This window comes from Trachypithecus francoisi, unplaced genomic scaffold, assembly GCF_009764315.1.
Source record: "Trachypithecus francoisi isolate TF-2019V2 unplaced genomic scaffold, Tfra_2.0 Lachesis_group13, whole genome shotgun sequence".
In the NCBI taxonomy this organism is placed as follows: Eukaryota; Metazoa; Chordata; class Mammalia; order Primates; family Cercopithecidae; genus Trachypithecus; species Trachypithecus francoisi.
In genome coordinates, this window is record NW_022681458.1 from 63,344,878 (window position 1) to 63,367,344 (window position 22,467).

The 22,467-nt window shown below is 34.8% G+C and overlaps 1 protein-coding gene across 1 annotated transcript in view; it reads left to right on the top strand.

The window, feature by feature from the left end:
- The window catches only part of LOC117094789 (titin-like), a 273,144-nt gene that overhangs the window by 113,680 nt on the left and 136,997 nt on the right, over positions 1-22,467 (top strand). Inside the window, 36 exon segments of the mRNA XM_033230996.1 lie at positions 992-1,075; positions 1,467-1,550; positions 3,674-3,757; positions 3,976-4,056; positions 4,198-4,278; positions 4,432-4,515; positions 4,787-4,888; positions 5,337-5,450; positions 7,666-7,746; positions 7,935-8,012; positions 8,276-8,359; positions 8,517-8,600; positions 9,158-9,236; positions 9,988-10,070; positions 10,375-10,575; positions 11,518-11,595; positions 11,806-11,880; positions 12,084-12,176; positions 12,925-13,002; positions 13,198-13,359; positions 13,571-13,654; positions 13,837-13,914; positions 14,424-14,507; positions 14,757-14,840; positions 15,045-15,128; positions 15,336-15,626; positions 15,950-16,036; positions 17,241-17,315; positions 17,482-17,565; positions 18,115-18,189; positions 19,113-19,208; positions 19,818-19,895; positions 20,825-20,893; positions 21,047-21,136; positions 21,277-21,573; positions 22,374-22,454. Coding sequence (XP_033086887.1) covers positions 992-1,075; positions 1,467-1,550; positions 3,674-3,757; positions 3,976-4,056; positions 4,198-4,278; positions 4,432-4,515; positions 4,787-4,888; positions 5,337-5,450; positions 7,666-7,746; positions 7,935-8,012; positions 8,276-8,359; positions 8,517-8,600; positions 9,158-9,236; positions 9,988-10,070; positions 10,375-10,575; positions 11,518-11,595; positions 11,806-11,880; positions 12,084-12,176; positions 12,925-13,002; positions 13,198-13,359; positions 13,571-13,654; positions 13,837-13,914; positions 14,424-14,507; positions 14,757-14,840; positions 15,045-15,128; positions 15,336-15,626; positions 15,950-16,036; positions 17,241-17,315; positions 17,482-17,565; positions 18,115-18,189; positions 19,113-19,208; positions 19,818-19,895; positions 20,825-20,893; positions 21,047-21,136; positions 21,277-21,573; positions 22,374-22,454 — 3,627 coding nt within the window.

Here is a 22,467-nt window from a genome sequence, read left to right on the forward strand (position 1 = left end):
AATTCCATAATAAACATTTATGTTAGTATTAAATAACAGATTTAGTCACAGTCTGCATACCTATAGCCACTATGTGCAAAGGATGTGATGGGGGACGGGAAGAACCATGAGGAAGGCACAGGGGAGAAAAGTGAAAATTATCGGAGGCTCCATTCCCAGATTCAGAGAGTTTGCAATCTCATAACCTGTTATTTGGAAATACAGTGTCCTGGAGCTAGTTCATACCAGCTCACCAGAGCCTATGGTCACATTTTCAGGAATTTTGCTAGCCAGTAGTTTAACACCACCATTATTAAAAATTAGATTATGTAAGTTACAGTCCAAAAAAGTATATTTTTAAATGTTAATAAATACCCAAAACTTATTACCTCCTATTTAACGGCATTTTGTTCTTATCGGTGTTTCTGAGATTGTTTCTATCTCTGTGTCTGTGTGGTGGATATACCATATAATGTACTACTGCAAGTCTCTTTCCAACTCAAGGACAATGACATCACCCTTATAGCCAGGGTGGGAGGGAGTGTTTACACCACCTTGGAAATCGGAAATCTGCAAGCACTATAGATCAAGCCTCCACCCCCCCCCCCATCCCAGCCAAATTGTTAAACATTTAAGACACAAAAAAATCGAATGCAATTGTGTTTATGAAACTGCTTTATAAAAGTAAAGGTTACAAAAAAAAAAACCTAACTTCATCGTTCTTGATGTTCGTAAAAAGCTGGTTTCTGAGGAGCCAACACAGGCGCCTCCGAGGGAGGGTTGCTCCTACCTGTTCCTGACAAAGTGGAGGCTTCTGCAGTTCAAGGTGACAGCAGTCACATTTTCTAGTTAGCCATTCAGCCATCTTCATTTACCCTCATTTCTAAAGCATAACTTTCTTGCATTCAGTTGGTATTAAAAGGGAATCTCTATTTTTTTAATTCTAAGTCTTACAACAACATATGCCTGGTCAAATGCACACTTTCTCAAAAATGGTACATTTCTTTTAAAGTCCCTGAGCTACCTAAGAAACCAGTTCCAGAAGAAGCGGTCCCTGTTCCCATTCCTAAAAAAGTGGAGCCCCCAGCACCGAAAGGTAGAATAATATTTGTGAAAAAAATAATTATTAGCATCCATCTTGTATCTTTTTCTATGAGATCTGTGTATTAACAAAATAGCATCTGTAAACCATCTATATTTAATTCCGTGTATATTAATTTCATTTATTTGTGGTAATGTGTTATACAAGTACTGGCAACATTTCTAGACTCCAGATCTGCTAACTGGGTCTTTGTCTGCTTGTGTAATGTATGTAATGTCTATATGGTGTTGAGGTATTTAGCATTCATTTCTATCACAAACAGGCATATTTAAATTACTTCCTAATTCTCACACTCTTAGTGAAGATTTATGCTTTAATGTAATCTTAAATGTCCCAGAAGGAGACTAGAATATTTCACATTATTTCAACAATTGTATCTTTAAAGTTCCTGAGGTTCCCAAGAAACCTGTGCCAGAGGAGAAAAAGCCATTTCCTGTGCCTAAAAAGGAACCTGCTGCTCCCCTGAAAGGTACACCAGAGCCCACGGTGGGGAGACTCTTTGCTCCAAGTGCCAGCCTTTTGCTTTCTGCGATCTTCATATGTACTATGCTGCCTTTGTCTTTGTCTCTTTTACATTCTCCTTCTGTTTTTAGTGTTTGTCCACTTCCGTGCCATGCTCTTGACATACTTTATTTATTATACTGAATATTCCTAAGACATCACCAAAAAGTGTTGTTAAAGGAAGTAACTATGTCAAACTGCTATCTTACATTTTTAATATCTTCCCTCTCAGAGAAAGAGGAAATGTTTGTGAAATTTGTTTTCTACATATTTCTAGGAAAAAACTTTCATACTTCATAAATGCAACTTTTTCTTAATAAAAGCAGTTTCATGCATTATAAAGAGGTGCAGGCAATGATAACTGTAGAGTGTCTGGCAGAACTAGTTGTTAATTACATAAAGACGTACATAGTACCACACTTCTTAAAAGTCAATAGTGGTGAGTCTTCAATAGTGGGGAACATATAGATTTTTTGAAGTTTACTTTCACCATTTTCTTGAGCCCTTAACTGAGCTTCAGTATTTGCCACAAATGTTTCAGTTATCTAATTAGCTAGTCAAAGTACCTTCCATAGAGGTATGTTTGAATGAAAATGTACTGCTGTGGTATATCACAAACCCCTTGCTTTGGTTCGTTTGGGATTTTTTGGTGATAAAAGGCACTATCTTAGTGAAGCACTGAAACTACAATTGCACACATCTCTTCAGCTATAGAAAGACTCAGCAAGAATTCAACAACATCCAATTTAGGAGAAACCAGACCGAACTAAAACAGTACATTTTGAATAGTGTTCCCTTGGCCTGATTTTGCAGTGTTTCTATTTTCTTCCTGAATCAAATATGCTTCTCTCTTTCTCAAACTCTTGGCTCTTTCAAAATTCTTTTGATTATCTAACCATTAAATACAAAGGTCATATTAGTAAAGCCAATACTAATACTAAAGCTATGTGAGACAGATCGTCTTAGATAAATTAAACCCATTGTTATTATGTACTATATTTCCCAATACAAAGCATAAAGAAGCTTTTCTATATACTATCTGAACATTCTTGACTGTTTGTGTAATCACTAATTCGTTTTCAGCAAAGTCATATATGTCTTTTAAAGGACACACAGAAGCATCTCTCATTTACTCATAAAAACAAATACACATAGTATAATAGCATGTATATATATAAATACTGCATGTATATATAGCATAACATATACATATAGAAATGAACAGCTATATAATTACACCAAAATATTACAAATGCACGTGCAGAGGTGCAGGGATTCACAAAAGCTACCAATATTGTATTTAAAATGAGAACAATTATTGCCAATAATGCATGCTGTTAAAATTCATCTTCCAATTAAAAAGTCAACATTATCCATTCTTAGAATAGATAAATCAAATACACTGTAAACATTTTTTAGGTTGAAAACCCTGTTGAAAACTCTAGAGCCCCTTAGAAGAAAAGCACAAATACACATACCCACAGAATTCTGCACACAAAGCTCTGTAAAGAGCTTGTAAAGCTCATGGGTATCAGATGGAAAGACCTACTCTAGAGTAAGTGTTTCCTGAGTTTTGAATTCACTACAGGCACACCCACCAAAAATGAGAGGAGAAATGTGGGGAAGAGAAGTAAGTTATATATATATTCAACTATTCTAAGACTCTAAGACTTCTTAGTCTTAGTCTAAAATAGTCTTACATAAACTAAAGCCATTGTTATTATTTTCTCCATTTCTCAATACAGAGCATAAAGAAGTTTTCTATATACTATATCCACATTCTTGATTGTTTGTGTAATCACTAATTTGTTTTTAGCAAAGTCATATCAATATATAAAGGATGAATTCTGTGCACAACTTTCTATTATGTAACTCATTTTTGCCTAAATGCCTCTAAAACATTATTTGTGATATTTGTCACATTATGATCCTTGGAATATTATAGTTAGCGTAATTTTCTGGATAATTTTGCTGATGCATAAATAATCTATAACAACATTAATGTGCTACATAAAGATTTGTGCATGTGCCAGTGTTCTTTCATAAAAGTGATATATGTCTGAACCAACATTGTGTTTCAAAAACTTTAAGTCCCAGAGGTGCCAAAGAAACCTGTCCCTGAAGAAAAGATTCCTGTTCCTGTTGCAAAGAAAAAGGAAGCTCCCCCAGCTAAAGGTACAGTGGCTTTCAAAGTAAAGAAGCCCTATCTTTTGTCTTTGATGCAAAATATTTTGTGTTTAATTATGTGTCCATTGAGTTACTTTAATTCTAAATGGATGTTTTGTGGTGAGAATTGAACAAAAGTGTCTGTCCCCCGTCTGCTTTCTTAAAAAAGTAGCTGTGCATAGCTACTTTAGAAAATACAAAGTCAATTCTAAAAATGTCTTTTCAAGTTCCTGAAGTACAGAAGAGAGTTGTGACAGAAGAAAAAATAACCATTGTAACTCAAAGAGAGGAATCTCCACCACCAGCAGGTACTTAATTCCATCTCCATGAAATAACCTCGTCTTTCCTTCAAGCTTCTTTAATTGCATGTCTTCTTTAATTGCCACTTCTATGTTGCTCATTTATTTGGACTTTTTGACAAATTTTAAAATTCAGTACTATCCTTTAAGTGCCAGAAATACCAAAGAAGAAAGTTCCTGAAGAAAGAAAACCTGTTCCTCGGAAAGAGGAAGAAGTTCCACCACCTAAAGGTATTGTTTCTCCATCTTCCCAAGAACTGTCTTTATGTTCCAATGAGTTCGTTAGTTTTGTGATATGAGTGCTTTGTGGGTGTATTTCTTTGTTTTGCACTGGGCTTCACTGAGAGCACATTAAATTTCTAAAAGTGCTTAATGTCTCTAAAGTGCCAGCTCTGCCTAAGAAGCCTGTCCCAGAGGAGAAAGTTGCAGTGCCAGTTCCTGTCGCTAAGAAAGCTCCTCCTCGCCGAGGTAGGATTTGCCTCAATCCTCTGACCAAAAAAAAAAAAAAAAAAAAATCTTCAAGTGTGTTAAATTCTTGCTTTTTCCATCTGGTCTGTGCTTGTACTGATCTGTTGTCTTACTTGCAGTGAAACTTTTTTGTTTATGTCCTTGTGATATGTAACTTGTTTTCCCATTTTGCTAGTCAAAGTGGTGTACGTGCAACTCTTCCCCAAATTCTGGAAAGTGAGAATTGTTAAAATTCTTGATTTTAAACTTCAATTTTAATGCTTCCTTAAAGCTGAAGTCTCTAAGAAAACTGTTGTAGAAGAAAAAAGATTTGTTGCTGAAGAAAAACTATCCTTCGCAGTTCCTCAAAGAGTGGAAGTCACGCGGCACGAAGGTATATAATTGGAAGTCAGGGGATAAGTGAGTTTGTGTTTCCTCAAAGTCTCTTCTTCTTCCACATGTGATTGCTTACCTTAGAACGTGTCCTCATCAGTTATTTCTCCTTATGTTGGTATTAGAATGTGTCTACCTTTTGTAGCCTTCTGGGACTGAGTCTTCTGTGTCTATGTTGGTCTTGAATCATTTGAAGGAAGTGGATGAGTCCCGAAAATGTTATAATTTTGAAAGTGGCCACACTTAGACATAACTCGAGTATCATTCTCAGTCTTGGGCCGCACTTGCCCTCATCTTAAATTAGCTTCCTCCTTCTTATGGTGAGGAAGAACCATGAAGCTATGTCCTAAGCAAATAGAGGAACAGTTACCCATCTGTAGTGACCACATGGCTGTATATACATTTGTATCTCAGCAGGCTGAATTTAAATGAAACCTTATCTTTTAAAGTATCTGCAGAGGAGGAATGGAGTTATTCAGAAGAGGAGGAAGGTGTGTCCATTTCAGTTTATAGAGAAGAAGAAAGAGAGGAGGAGGAAGAAGCGGAGGTTACAGAATATGAAGGTAAACAATGCAGAGATGATCTGGGGTTTCGATTAGGTGTTTTCTTTCACAAACTGTTTACAGACCAATGAAAAGGGACACAAAAAGTGACACAAATTCAGTGAACATCTACTAGTCTCATTAAATGAATATTTTGATCAAAACACAAGATTCAGGAAGATTATACTAGATTCAAGAAATCCAGTGTATTTCTTATGCATCCCTTCTTACTTGCCTGTATAGAATAAAAGAGGCTTCATATTTATATATAATTAATCAGGGCAGGTATCTCCATATACATATATCCTTTCATTAAACAGGATTTGGCTTCAGCATGGGGGGCTGGCATAAGCTTTACCTTAGCAGTCTAATGCCTAACTGGTGTTTCTCAAACATTGCTTGTACCACAATCCACAGACAAAAAGATATTTTATATTATAATCCTACACACATGTGCAAACCAGAAAACTTTAATTTTTTTATTTTAGTCATTTAAAAAATACAAGCTATAATCCATTAAGTCAATTGCAGAAGTCACTATAATGTCTTGACTCACAGTTTTAAAATGAACAAGAAAATATATTACCTCATTACATTCCAGGAGTCAATGCCATATTTGCGAGTCTGAAGCACTGAACACATAAGGCTTTCCTGTATTATACATATGGAGAGAACAATTGTGTTATATATGTGATCAGACTGACTTGTTACTCAGACCTTTTCATACCTATAATGCTAAGTATTTATGGTTTCTTAAGGACAGAACCAACAAACTATTCCATTGGGATATCTTTTCAATGAATTAAGGCAGGTTTCCAGCTAAAATCCAGCATTCTGGCTAAAGCATATGGCCAAAAGAACTTTCCTAAGAAAGTTCCTAAGGTCTGCTTTTAAAGAGAAATCAATAAGCTCCTTAACCAAACTCTCTTCCCAGTGAGAAGATGAGTAGAATTGAAGTACATTTAGATGCCCTAAGTATCTGTTTTTATCTGTCTAATAAAAGATGGCACACTATGCCCCTTTTTTCACTTGGAACAAAAGCCCATGTAAAAATCCAAGGTGCGTAGGCTTAATGGAATGCCTTGGAATAGGCCAAGATGGGACGTGACTCCCAGGAGGAAAATCCATTAGTTCTGTTGTGCTTCCTGGAAGAGGCCATGATGGTGGACAGAAGTCAGGAAGCTGGTAGATTTGAAGACGACTCCATCTTTTCTAAAAGTGTTTGTAAAACCAAACATAGTCTGATTTCAACTTTTGACATTATAAACTTCCTTTAGTACTCCAGACTCTAGTTAAAAGGAGAAACACTGATTATTTTTAGGTTCTCATTAAGCCCCAAAGATGGGTGGCTTGTTAGGTTTACTTTCAGTGTAAGGAGCAGATATGTTTTTAACTAGACACTTCTATTCCTTATTTAACTTTGACTAGGCATGGTGGTTCATGCCTATAATCCTGGTGCTTTGGGAGACCGAGGAGGGAGGATTGCTTGTGCATAGGAGTTCAAGACCAGCCTGCGCAACACAGCAAGACCCCATTCTACAAAAATTAAAAAAAACAGCTAGGCACAGTGTCATGAGCCTGTAATCCCAGCTACTCAGGAGGCTGAGGCAGGATGATCATTTGAGCCCAGGAGTTTGAGGTTACAGTAAGCTGTGATTACACCACTGCACTTCAGCCTGGGCGACAAAGCAAGACCTTGTCTTAAAAAAGAAAAAAAAATTAAAACTGTATACACTTAGGCTCAAAAATCATGTGAAGCCTCCCACCTCTTCTACCATACCTGCCCCACAAAACTGGTGGGGAAAACAACATAAAATATTATCTTGCAATTCACTTAAATCCTCAAGTATATGTTTCTGCCCTGTGGCCTTCAAATCTAGAGTGCTCTGTTATTTGTGAAACTCATCTTCAAATTCTTGTGTTCTTGTTAACTCGGCTATTATAATCGCTTTTTGTCTTGTGCTTGTCCTGTTCTTGCTGTGGATATAAGCATTATTATCTGTATGACACATGTGAAAATTAAGTTAATGAAACATAGTTCCCATTTCCCATACTCTTCATTAACACATATGCTTTGATTAAAATGCTCTTTGAGTAGTTGAAATATGAACATGCAGGGATTTGGCAAGGGTTAAACTTTTGCTATTTTAATTACTCTTTGAAGTGATAAATTAAAGCTAAAATTAAACATGAAACACACTGTAATTTATCTTCTTTAAAATTGCTGTCTTTAAAGTGATGGAAGAGCCTGAGGAATATATTGTGGAAGAAAAGCTGCACATTATTTCTAAGAGAGTGGAAGCGGAGCCAGCTGAAGGTATACTGACTCTTTAATTTAGTTTTATCCCTGTGTTAGCTTGTCTCCTTCTTTATGTTTTCTTTTAGCTAATTTGTCATCCATATTGCATATATTGATAAATGTCATGTCTAATAAAAAGATCCCTTACACTTTTATCAAAAAGAAATCTGGACATTTCTACAAGTATATTTTATAATCTTTTCAAGTGACAGAGAGGCAGGAGAAGAAAATTGTACTGAAACCAAAAATTCCTGCTAAAATAGAGGAGCCTCCACCAGCTAAAGGTATGATTTCTTTCGAAGAAATGCAACACTATTTATTTTAATGTATATAATAATACCTTCATATTTGCATAACTGTCTTATGCATAACAATTTGCATAACTGTCTACGTTTTGTCAGCACACATGTATGAACGTATTTACTGAGTATAGTCATTAATGTTTGTATATACGTGCAATCTTTTCAAAAAGTGAATTCTAAGCCCCAAAACTATATCACTTCATATGTAAGGCAAACTCATATTCTTAAATCTAATCTTTCTAAAGTTCCTGAAGCACCTAAGAAAATTGTGCCAGAAAAGAAAGTTCCTGCTCCAGTTCCTAAAAAGGAAAAGGTGCCCCCACCTAAAGGTACATTGGATTTTATTTTATTCTTCGAGACTGTCTTTTTTTAATCTTAAATTGATACATTCTTCAGATTTTTTAAACATTAACAAGAAAATAAGTGTGCCTACGTTTAGTGTTTTCCATATCATATGTTTGACGGTATTGCCTGGTATCTTTTAAGTGCCGGAAGAGCCAAAGAAACCAGTTCCAGAAAAAAAGGTTCCTCCAAAAGTCATTAAGATGGAAGAACCTCCCCCAGCCAAAGGTAAACAAACCTCCCCAGCAGAAATACTAGGAACTTGTCTTTCTTTCTCTCTGCTGCTATCCTTCGGGTCAAACCGTTTATATGTTGGTGGGTGACAATGGTGTCTTTGGGTGGAGTATTACTTGTGATGTTTATTTGTGTGTGCCTTGTAAATTCCTCTATTCTAAAATCACAGTACTTTCTGGCTAGTATATTTTTTACGTACACTTTAATATAACTCCCTATTCCTAAAATTATCTTTTAAGTGACTGAGAGGCACATGCAAATTACCCAGGAAGAAAAAGTTCTTGTTGCTCTAACTAAAAAAGAGGCGCCTCCAAGAGCAAGAGGTACATCCGCCCTTCCATTATGCACAACATTGTACTTGCCCTACTCTCTTTACCAAATACACTGGTTATGGGTGCTAGTTTTTGTTGTTGTTGTTGTTGTTACAGTTGTTGTTTTATGTTTGAAATAATGAAAATGTCAAGTTTTTTGTTTGGGCTACTACTATATGGCTGCCTTTTTGTGGTTTGAAAGAGGGAAACAATACTTTAAAGTGAAATCTCTCTTTAAAGTGCCGGAGGAACCGAAGAGAGCTGTCCCGGAAGAAAAAGTTCCGAAACTCAAACCTAAAAGAGAGGAGGAACCATCAGCTAAGGTATACTGACTCTTTAAAAAAAAAAAAAAAAATCAAAATAAGCATCCAGGCACTAAAACTAATCTAGTGGAATAGGTGTCATTCGGGGGAAAAAAAAAAAAAAGACATATTATAAAGTAAGCAATATAAGTTTGTTAATGCATATCACTTCAAAACTAAAATTTTTGATAACAGAAAGTACTTTTTACTTCAAAAAAACTGAGGCTTCTTCTAAACGTATGTGAATAATTTTCCTTCATCGTATTTGTCTTCTAATGTCTTTGTCCATATACGAAACTCATCTGCCTAGATGCTTGTTTTATGTAGCAATCTCTGATGAAATTTTTAATTTTTTCAATTCTGAATTTTCTACATTGTACCACCAGAACTAAGGAAAATGTCTTAGAATTAAGGTGAAGAAACTATTGGTGTAACACAGGTTTCTGTCTAATGCTTCTACTTAGTTTAATAGTCATTATTTATGCTGTCTAGTTGTCTTTTAAAACTTTTATAAATAATACTTGATTTTGCTAAAATTATTCAATGTCTTTGACGTACTAAGTAGCCTTTTTTTAAAAAAAAAAAAAAAGGTATTCATATGTATATTAGAGCAAGTTTATTTCCAAGTCTATTGATTTTCTTGCTTTTTAAATGAAAGTTTAATCAGGCACTGTTATGGTTGTCTTTGTCCTCGGATTGTTTGAACGAAATTTCTCTTCACACACACATTTTCAGAATCTTGCAATTCACTTTTAATAATTACTCTTTTAAAGTGACTGAATTCAGAAAAAGAGTGGTTAAAGAAGAAGTATCAATTGAAGCTCCAAAAAGAGAACCTCAACCCACCAAAGGTATATTGAACTTTGATTAAGTAATGTGAAGCATGAAACTATCTGGCTCTTTGCCTTCTCGTTCCCAATCTGACTCCTTTGCTTTATTAGCTTATTGTTGACTAAGGGCAGGATATACAACATTTGAAATCACAATTACTAAATATACTCTATGATACCTTGACTGGCCAAAAAAATTTCAGAGTCTTCCATAATTAGTGCATGAAACAAACACAAAAGAATAAAATCAAAGCACATTATGACTATCAGTCATCCCTAAAAGTGCTTTAAAGTAAAGTGCTGCCTGTTGTTAATATTGTTTCAGAAGTAATTATAATGGAAGAGAAAGAAAGGTCTTATACCCGAGAAGAAGCTGTTTCAGTACAACGAGAAGAATATGAGGAATATGAAGAATATGATTATAAAGAATTTGAGGAGTATGAACCAACAGAAGAATATGACCAATATGAAGAATATGAGGAACAGGAGTATGAACGATATGAAGAGCATGAAGAATACATCACAGGTATGAGCAAAACTGCAAACTCAAAACCACACTAAATATGTGCACACTCAAACAAGATAAAACAAGATAAATCAGAACAAGATAAAAATTTGGATGCCCAAAGAAATTTGGAAAGAACTTTCTTTCATTTGGGAAATGTGGAATTTTCTTCTTTGATAACTTCTAGAAAAAAAAAAAAACTCTATAAATCTTAAGGTTATCGTTAGACTTTTGTTCTGGGAATAATCTATTACCCCCCTCATTTTGGTTCATATGCAGAACAGCAAATGTCACTAAGTTTCTTTTTCAAAAAGGTTACAAGTTTATCTTCAAGTGCCCATGATCGTTCTAGGACATGGTTAAAAATTTCTGAACATCCTTTATTCTAAAGCTTGCTATTGTGGAGTACGATAGGCTATTGAGAAAATATATTTACCCACAGGGTTCCCATTATCAACACTTGACAATGACTACTTCAAAAGTAAAGACAGACATGTAAGCTAACACAAGCTGTTGTGTTTTATCTAATGAAGGTCAAATTTGTAGGCATATATTTTGGGCTTCAACGAGTTTATTTCACTCAAAGAATAAATTTCTATTGGAATTTTGAAATGAATCAATATTATTTCACTTTGATGTTTCATAGCGCAACTTTGAGAACATTCTACATAGTCTTATGGATAGCTTTAAGGAACCCATATTATAGGGGAATTTTAGCCAGGAATTTATCTACCTGAAGTGAAATGAGAATTTTAACATGTAAGAATTACCTAATTAAAGAAAATAGCAAGAAGGAAAGGGCAATATGAGCTTGTTCTGCTTGGACCTCTGATTCTTGCCTACCTCAATAGGCTATGGCTATACTGTAGATAAAAGATATTTCAATTATTTAATTCCTTTTAAGAAATGTTTAAACTTATGTTCTAAAGTCTAACATGAAATACCTTGTATGCACTTTTAAAGAACCAGAGAAGCCTATCCCTGTAAAGCCTGTCCCAGAAGAACCAGTTCCCACAAAACCAAAGGCCCCACCAGCTAAAGGTAGAGTGAAAAAAACATTATTACCTGTAAGAGATCTTTGTTTCCTCCATGTCTGTCCTATTATAAAAATACATGTAAAAGTGGCAGTGTACAAATTATGTGTGTGTTTGGGAATATTGTGTTGTATTTGTCTTTCTTAACTTTTTGTTCTTACTAGCCTTGAGAAATCTGTTTCAAGTTTTAAAATCTCTTAATATTGATATTTTAAAGTGCCGAAGAAAGCTGTCCCTGAAGAAAAAGTACCAGTGCCCATTCCTAAGAAACTCAAACCTCCACCACCCAAAGGTACATTACTGAGTAATAATCACCAGAAACAACTTTGTTATGTATGTTCTAAAATCATGTCTTCCTAGCCCATCTGATGTTCTGTGTTTTTGCTGAGTAGGATGTTCTTGTCCTGATTCTTATATTTGGTTTTGTATGTGTATTTATTACATAGTATTCAAGGAATTGGTTTTAATGCTCTTTAATAATTAATATCTTTAAAGTGCCTGAAGAACCCAAGAAAGTTGTTGAGGAAAAAATACGTATTTCAATTACCAAACGTGAAAAAGAGCAGGTGACTGAACCCGCTGCTAAAGGTATAATGATTTCCTTCCTCAATGATGATCTTTTCTGATGCCTCTTTTGAAATTAATGTAACTCTGATTCATTTTGTTTTGTTGTTTCGTGTCTTTTAAATTAGTTGTCTGCAGAATGTTGAATGTAAAAATCTGTAAATACAGGATAAGAAGATAATACCTTTAAAAGGAAAAATTATTTCAAAATACATCCATAGCCTGTTAGACAATGGCTGTGTCCTGCCACATGGCTACAATACATATAAAATAGAATGTTTAGGTTTAGAATCCGTGACTATTTGGCATATTCCTGATTTACCTAAACAATGTAATGACACCATAATATTCACCAAACTTTGGTAACTGTTTATTCATTCTAAATTCATTTTGAAGATGTTTTTTAAAGCTAACCAGTTTCCAGTCATTTTCCCCCTGATTCATACTAAGTGTGAAGTATACTAACTGAGAAGTAAATTTCACTTTTCAGGAAAGGATATTTCTTTCAAGCAAAGATATTTGAACACTAAACCTGATTTCACATTTGGGCTCTGCTATTTCATGTTTACTTGGGTACTTCTGTGTATCTGTATTTCTATGAAGCTCAGAATCCTTTCCATGGAGAGTATATAGTTTCTTAAAGATGAACAATCGCATATCTATCTCATTAGAGGGAGATACATTATTCTATCTGCTTAAAGTACAGCAAAGCAAGTATTGGCTGGGTGACCTTTTTCCAACAATAAAATTTCCTTATACTTAATATTTCAAGTGCCCACGAAGCCCAAGAGGGTTGTCGCAGAAGAAAAAGTACCTGTCCCTAGAAAAGAAGTAGCACCACCTGTTAGAGGTACCTAATGGCACTCATTTTAATGTGTTGTTCGTCTTTTGCTGTTGAATTACTCTTCAGTTCTGTGTGTGAAAACTTTTGTGGGAAAAGTAAATCTTGTCCTTTCTTCTGTTATAAATGGGCCTATGTTTCTAAGGTGTCTTAATTTTGCTGAGTCATTGGCAAAGGTCCAACTTAAAGATAATATCTTTAAAGTACCAGAAATGCCTAAAGAACTTGAACCAGAAGAAGTTGCCTTTGAAGAGGAAGTAGTAACCCATGTAGAAGAATATTTTGTAGAAGAAGAAGAAGAGTACATTCATGAAGAAGAGGAGTTCGTGACTGAGGAAGAAGTGGTGCCAGTGATACCAGTCAAAGGTAGATGATGCCTCCTGCAAAGGGATGTGCAACAGCATCTTTGGAGTTTGGGGGTCTGATTTGGTCAGATTCTGGGGGTTATTAGCAGCACTGATGATTGCTTACTTTAAACCAGATATTTTTAGATGCTGACATATGGTTTCTACAGATGATTTTCACATTTTATTTCTTTCTTGCAAAATTTGCAATATTCTTAATAATATCTTTAAAGTGCCTGAGTTACCCAAGAAACCTGTTCCAGAAGAGAAGAAACCTGTTCCTGTTCCCAAAAAGAAGGAAGCTCCACCGGCAAAAGGTACACCACCATTCATTGATGGGTATCTAAGAGACATCATCTACCTAGAAATATTTAACTTTCTTCTGAGTTCAAAACCTTGTGTGTGTGTCACTATCTGTTGTTAAAAAACATTAGCTGTGCTTTATATGGATGTGTTGTTACTAGTAGTTAGAACTTAACAATAAACAATATCTTTAAAGTGCCCGAGGTTCCTAAGAAGCCAGAGGAGAAACTTCCTGTGCTTATTCCTAAAAAGGAGAAGGCTCCGCCAGCAAAAGGTACATCCTTATCATCCATCAATGGAATAGCATGATAATTCACGCGTGTAGCATAACTTGGTGAGCCATAGCAGATCTTTCCCCATGACAATATTAACAACACTAATGCCATGACAAGAACCTCTCAACTGGCCACAGGAGCAGTTTACCCGGTATTCATCTCTCAATTTTACCATCAAATTGTCCTTATGCTCAATGGTTGGCTCCTCCTCTTTAGTGGAAAGTTCTTCAAGTAAAATACATTCTTTTTGCATATCAAAATGGACAAAACCATCATTTACCAGGCATTATGTCTTGTCTTTATCACCAGTCCACTTTTTTTTTCAGTGTTTTTTATTTTAATTTTTGTGTATTTTCTGGTCTTTGTTTTGTGGCTATTAGAATTTTCCATCTTAAAGTGAAATTGATAGAATATCTATGCTGCTTCAATTAAGACCTTACATTGCCAGCCTTAAAATCTTAGCTATGGATGAAAAATGTGACACTAACTCTATCTGATATCTTTGAAGTTCCTGAAGTGCCCAAGAAACCTGTACCAGAGGAGAAAGTACCAGTACCAGCTCCTAAAAAGGTGGAAGCTCCACCTGCCAAAGGTACATGAACTTGTAATGTTGCCATTTTTTTTTTTACATTTGCATATGAGTAAAAAATTAATTGGTTTAACTCTGAACTCTTTGGGATGCAACTCTTTAGAGAAAATTAAATATTTTGTTTTAAAAAGAAAATGCCTCTTGGAATATCTTTGTCATACTTTTATTACCTTACCTTAATCTTTTGAAACTATGCTTGGAATCAATATTTTTATGTTGTATGAAGTATTTCTCTAAATCATTTCTTTAAAGTGCCAGAGGTACCCAAGAAACCTGTGCCTGAGAAGAAGGTGCCAGTTCCTGTTCCTAAGAAAGTGGAGGCTCCACCTGCAAAAGGTACATCATTTCATCATTTAAAGTACTTGGGGGAAAAAACTCACATCTATGTATACTCATATACAAATTTCCCCATTACATTGTACATTTTAAAAGTGTCTATCTTGTTAGAAATATGTCAGGTATTTTGCAATTCTTTTTCATATCTATTGCTCTAAGACATTGTAAGAGAACATATTCCTAATACAAATAATATCTTTAAAGTGCCAGAGGTGCCCAAGAAGCTCATCCCAGAAGAAAAGAAACCAACACCTGTTCCGAAAAAAGTGGAAGCACCACCACCCAAAGGTACATTAATCTGTAACAGAGCCACAGTAAAAAAGAAAACTAACTGGTGTTATACAGCCTTACTAATTATAATTAATGCTTAGTTTTTATGTTGATGATAATTGATGCTTTGTGATCACAGAATATTTGTCTTTCATAAGCTTCTTCATTGTTTTGAATATTTTACATAAAAGTGATGTTTGTACCCTTGAATAAATATCTTTAAAGTGCCAAAGAAACGTGAACCAGTTCCTGTAGCTCTACCTCAGGAAGAGGAAGTTCCATTTGAAGAAGAAATTGTTCCTGAAGAGGAAGTTCTACCTGAGGAAGAGGAAGTTCTACCTGAGGAAGAGGAAGTTCTACCTGAGGAAGAGGAAGTTCTACCTGAAGAAGAGGAAATTCCACCTGAGGAAGAGGAATTTCCTCCCGAAGAAGAATATGTACCTGAGGAAGAAGAATTTGTACCTGAAGAAGAAGTCCTTCCAGAAGTTAAACCTAAGGTGCCAGTACCTGCAGCAGGTATGGCAGCTCTTCTTGGAATCAAGGCCTCTTTTGTGTTGAATTCTGCTTTTCCATCCTTTTGTTCATCTCCAGTTTTATCTATAATGCTTTACCCTCTGTAATTGACCACCTAAATCTTAGAAAACATTCCAGACATTTGTGCTGTTATTATTGTGTGCCTGCCTTGTGTATCTGTCTATTGTAAATTATCTAAATGTCTTTTCAAATCACGTATTATGTTTACTTGTTTGTGGTCTTATTCTTATGTGTCTCTTTCTTATATATATATATACAACCATGTATATGTGGTTTTTAATGCCTTCAAATGAAATGTTTTTAAGTGCCTGAAGTGCCAAAGAAACCTGTACCAGAGAAGAAAGTCCCTGTTCCCGCTCCTAAAAAAGTGGAACCTCCACCACCACCCAAAGGTACACCTCCCCAAAGTGAATCCATATTCTTCACCCATAGCTTTGCCACATAAATTATGATGAAACTGGGTTTTAGGAAAAATTATATTTATAAAATGGATAATCACACACTTACATATTTACTTCTAATGATGTTCAGGAACACTGATACCTACTTTTTTCACTGGGTGCAAAGCAGTATTCAAGAACAAAGATGAAAGGAAGCATTGTCCCAAAACTCATAGAAAAGTTCTAATTTCCTATCATTTGATTAAACATCATAGTTTTCATGGAGATATATTTAAATATACATGAATAAGTATACTATATATTTAAACATATCAAAAAAATTATGAATAAATATTCTTAAATTTCATGCTTCAACCATTTATATTAAATGCCTATTCAACGCCAGGCTAAAAAAAAAAAAAGAATGTATTTATCAAAACACAGAATAATAGTTATGTCTTCTAATACATATATATAAAGGGCAGCCCAACAGGTTTTGATTTTAGTGTTGACTTTACACCTTGTTGTATTACTCTCAGCAAATCCTTTAACCAACCTAAGCCTGAAGTTATTTTCCTGTAAATTGGGGATGCTAATATCAGTCTTAATGGGTTCAGCTATTATGGTGAGGATAAAATAAAGTAAGTTATTAAAGTAGTCTGTCGTTGAATGAATAGTATCCAGATTTAACATATTCAATCAGCTCATAGTACAGGACAGAATTAATACATTTGTGCTTTAAAGCTCAATAATATTTTCTACAAAAGGTGCTGGTATGGCTACTTAAAATCAGCATAACCCTCCCATCAGGCCATATAGTTATATAATCAAATGAAATAGTAAAGCTGATCTTTTATTGGATATCAACGATTCAGAAATACTTTCTAGACAATAAATTACTAATGAAATTTAAATGGATGAAATGATATTAGTTTGGTGCAAAAGTAATTGTGGTTTTTACCATTAAAAGTAATGTCAAAACCGCAATTATTTATGCACCACCCTAATAGCATCTGTCCTCTGATAATGACACATGCTGCTGGTTCCTTGCTTTACAACTCCCAATTACATTATAATATTTCGGCTCCCAACTTGCATTACAGACCTGTCTTGAGTGACTGTTGCATGTTGGTCTTTCTGGGTGTGGAGACTTCTTGGTTTCTCTCTTTTTTTGTCCTTCATAATAAATTCTTGTCATGAAATGATGTCTTTAAAGTGCCTGAGATTAAGAAGAAAGTGACAGAGCAGAAAGTGGTCATTCCCAAGAAAGAGGAGGCTCCCCCTGCCAAAGGTATTGCTATTCCAAAGTAAATTAGACCATGCTATTTCCTTCCTTCACCTGTAAAAATCAAAATGTCCTGTTTCCGTATTTGTTAGTACACCTTATATTACTGCTGTGTCTACTTGTCTTTGTGTTTCTGAAACTGAACTTATAAAATTAAATAATATTTTTAAAGTGCCTGTGGTACCTAAGAAACCTGAGCCAGAAAAGAAGGTCCCTCCTCCTGGTCTTAAGAAAGCAGTGGTGCCTCCTGCCAAAGGTACATCATCCCGTAACAGGGATGTGTTTGCTGCACCGATGTTGAACTGTGGTTCTATCCACACAGGACGTTCAACATAAATGTGTGCATTGTATGGTCTGTCATTCACATTCGTCATTTGTGACTCTGTTGCACCCAAGTTTGTGTTGTGTCCATTTTTTCACTTGGTGTTGGTGTGTTTTACATTGTTTCTCTATGTATTTGTTGTTTCTAAAAAATAAAAATATATCTTTAAAGAGACAGAAATAACTAAGGAACTAGTCCCTGAAGTACCCATTTCTTCCTACCAAAAGAAAAAAACAAAAGAAAAAGAAAAAAGAAATGGAGACTCCAGTAGTAAAAAGTAGAATTTCTCTTTAATAAACCCTTAATCTTAAACCACAAACTTTTTATTCTTTTCTCATTAACTGATTCTGTGAAATGTCAATGTTTCATCTTGTGTATGTGCCTTTTGATATTTACTCTCTTATGCTGGAAACTGGAAACTTGGTCTTTATGCTTCTTTGGTTCTTGCATTTTAAGTGTCTAAAATAATCAATGTCTCTCAAGTTCCTGAGGTGCCTAAGAAGGTGGAAGAAAAACGAATCATTCTTCCTAAAGAAGAGGAAGTTCTACCAGTTGAAGGTAGATAACTTTCTAAGAAAATAACATTGCAAAGTCATCTTTGTCTTATTATTGTCTAATATTTAAAGTAGGTAAATGTACAACCCCAGGAAATCAACATATTCAGATTCTAAAATAAATTATTATTAACCTAATAGAAATTGAACAGGCAAATTAATATTATTTGAATCTCCTTCTTGCATGTTCAGCCTGTTTGTCTGTTATTTGTTTTATTTTAATTAGAATTCATGAAGGGAAACTGTATTTGCTGTGGGAAATTTTTCATGCTTGGATAAGCAATTGTAAAATAAGCTTATCCAAGAGAAATTCTGGTTAAGCCTGAGTAACTGGTGCAGAAAATCTGACTTCTACCCCAAGTGGCTGTTTGACTTCAAACAAGTCTTTCATTAAAAAAAATAACAATAATAATTTCAGGCCGGGCGCTGTGGCTCAAGCCTGTAATCCCAGCACTTTGGGAGGCCGAGGCGGGCGGATCACAAGGTCAGGAGATCGAGAGCATCCTGGCTAACACGGTGAAACCCCGTCTCTACTAAAAAATACAAAAAACTAGCCGGGCGAGGTGGCAGGCGCCTGTAGTCCCAGCTACTCGGGAGGCTGAGGCAGGAGAATGGCGTGAACCCGGGAGGCAGAGCTTACAGTGAGCTGAGATCTGGCCAGTGCACTCCAGCTTGGGTGACAGAGCGAGACTCTGTCTCAAAAAATAATAATAATAATAATAATTTTAACTAAATTATCTGAAGTCCTTTCCAGTTCACAAATGCTGGGATAGGCCTAACATATTTTGAAGACCCAGTAGAGATTTTTTAAGGACTAGTGAGTTTACACAAGTGTTTTGAAGGCTGAGCAGTTTTCGATATTATCACTGTAGTCTAATATTCAAAATAATTATGAAAATAATTTGCAAAATAATAATCTTTTTAAAGTGACTGAGGAGCCTGAAGAAGAGCCTATTTCAGAAGAGGAAATCCCAGAAGAACCACCTAGCATAGAGGAAGTTGAAGAGGTGGCACCACCTAGAGGTATAGCCGCTTTTAAGAGTTGAACATTTAAAACATTTGGTGTTCCAAATCTTTCTCAGAAGTTATCTAAATCTAATATTCACCAGTATGCTTTTCTTTATCATATCCATGATAAAGTGAAGATTAATTATTCATGACACCTGAATCTATGTGTCCTTTTTTTACCCTAAATTTTTCTACAGCATCTGCAATACAACTAAGAATGAGAGATTACTATTTTGTTGTTGGCGATGTAATTTTTTTCTGACCAGGCCCTACTGTAATAGTTTCTCCTAGATTTCAATCCTTAATTTTGTTTTTAATATTAATATGGGGGGAATCTATTTCTGTGGTGAAAGTGTTCATTTTTTAGAATAATCTTTAACTTATTATTCCTGAAGAGTGTGATAATCTTTTGCATAACTGGTATTATATTTGCTTATAGGATTTCTAAGTAATATCCTTTACACCTCTAGGGTTCCTACTCCACATTTATTATTACCATTTAGGTTGCTAATATCTTTTAAAAATAAGTCAAGGTTTTGTGATATTTATTTATTTATTGATATATGGGTGGTGTTTTGCTCATCACATGCCACTTTTCAAAATGTTCATAAAATTTCTTTTAAGTGCCTGAAGTGATTAAGAAAGCAGTACCTGAAGCACCTACTCCTGTTCCTAAAAAAGTGGAGGCACCACCAGCTAAAGGTATATCAAATCCTCATTATTAATATCTTTAAATTCCCATTAATTTTCTTTCTAAAAAGCAACATTGTCTTTTTTGACTGCTTTCTTATAATCATTTAGATAGCGAACTGATTAAGGATGAGTAAAAACATAACTCATTCCAGTTCTTTAATCTTTTCTAGGATGTTAACGAATAATTGTGTGCGTGTGTTTATGTATGAATTATTCTAGAAGCTTCTTAACTAGCTGAGAATTTTAATGTATTATTATGTCTCTCAATACTCATACACATAGCAATGGATCCCTCTTCCCCACATTCTGGATTTTATTCCATAAGTGGAGTTTTCTTATGTGTTCTAATAATTATTTTACTATATTTATTATTTTATGGAAAAAATCTAATGCTTGGATAATAACTATTTTAAAGAGCCTCACGTCCCTTTCGTAATGTTTAACCCAAGCATTCAAGGTTATTACAAAATGTCTACTTTTCCCTGCTTCCTAATTCACTTAATGCTTCAGACAGTGCTCTTAAGCAGTTAGATTATGCTGTCCCTGTCACAGCAGACTCCTCAGCTAATATAAGAGTGCACAGCAGAAAGTGAGGCCAATGTCAGGGCTTAAGTACTCTACAACGGTAATCACTTCAAAAAAGTCTTCATCAAGTTAAAAGTAGTAAAAATGGGTTCGTATTGGTAATCGCTGTTATGAAAAGAAAAAAAAAAAGAATGGCACAGGTACGTGGTGGACATTTCTTCCTCTATAGGAATGTTAGAACAAATGAGTGATTTGAGAAAGTAGCTTTATTGCCTCTAAAATGGATGTTCCACAGTACAGAGGGACTTCTGAAAAACCTTAGTTATTGTAATGTTGGTGTTGTCTCTGGTGTTTTTATTTCATGTGTGTTATTAAGCATTCTCAGCTAACTAAAACACCTAATATCTTTAAAGTGCCAAAGAAAATTCCTGAGGAAAAAGTACCTGTTCCTGTTCAGAAAAAAGAGGCACCCCCAGCCAAAGGTATATCTTCTCTTTTAAAACTGACTTCCTCTTCTGTCTTTTTGCGTTAAGACTTTTATGTTTCATGTCTCTGTGTCTTGATTGCTTTTGATGACTTTTGTCTATGAAAGCTTGCTCTCGACAGTCCTAAACATTAAAACTGTATCTTTAAAGTGCCTGAAGTACCAAAGAAAGTCCCAGAAAAGAAAGTCCCAGAAAAGAAAGTCCTTGTGCATAAAAAAGAAGCTGTTCCCCCAGCTAAAGGTATTTTTGGAGAGATCTTGGATTTTCATGTATTGTTGCATGCAAGCCTTTATTCAGTTTTAAAAATATATATTTGAATGTACATCTTTGTTTCTTCAGTGTTTAAAGAAATAAGTCTTTTAAAATAGATGCTCTTTCAGGGAGAACTGTCCTTGAAGAAAAAGTATCAGTTGCCTTCCACCAAGAGGAAGTAGTAAAAGAAAGACTAGAATTAGAAGTAGTAGAAGCAGAAGTGGAAGAAATTCCAGAAGAAGAAGAGTTCCATGAAGTTGAAGAATATTTTGAAGAAGATGAGTTTCATGAAGTAGAAGAATTCGTCAAAGTAGAAGAACATAGAGTTGAAGAAGAACACAGAGTTGAAGAAGTACATAGGGTAATAGAAGTTTTTGAGGCTGAAGAAGTGGAAGTATATGAAAAACCAAAAGCTCCACCTAAAGGTATAGGGAATTCTTCAAATAATACAAATTCTTGTATCTTGCTCTACCTTTCCTTTGAAAGTAAATTTTGTGTTCAGTTTGGAAGATTAGAAACCCCATAAAATACTTTAAACTTGAGTTGAAACTAGTTGACATAAAGATTAATATCTCTTAACCACACGGAGTATAATTTTAGTAGATGATAGTAATATTTGATATCTACTTATCGAAGGAGGTCACTGTATGAATTTGGAGATTATTTTTTAAATTTGACTAAGAATGTTACACAATTGTTACAGGTACCAAAATAACTGACCAGTGTCATTGGTTAAGGGAAAAAGAAACTCCTCAGTTCACTGAGGAATTTACATGTTCAGGCAAAATAACCACTGCTTTGTTAACATTTCAGTCAAACTGTTCACAAACTGAGAATTACTTATCAAAAGCTTTTGCCAGTTTATGATACTTTTATTAGAGAAACAACATTAAGGAAGTGAAATATTGTTAATGGCACCTGTATTCTAGCATACTGTGAAGACAAACCATAGCACAAATAAGCTATCTGCAATACCACTCTAGATCTTGCACAAATTAATAATATATACGCAATATGAAGGAATATGTGTATGTGTTTAGCATATATAGAAAATTACAATATACATGATATTTAGCAAATCAAAGCTCTTTTGGAAATAAATGTGTTATAAATTCAAAAACTATAAATAAAGAATTTTGTGACCCCTCATTGTACTAACTTTAGTAGCAGTGCTCCAAAATACTTCAAAAGTTCATTCTAAACCAAAATACTAATATCTTTGAAGGGCCTGAGATATCTGAGAAAATCATCCCTCCAAAAAAACCACCCACTAAAGTTGTTCCTCGAAAAGAGCCACCAGCTAAAGGTATCTTCTTGGT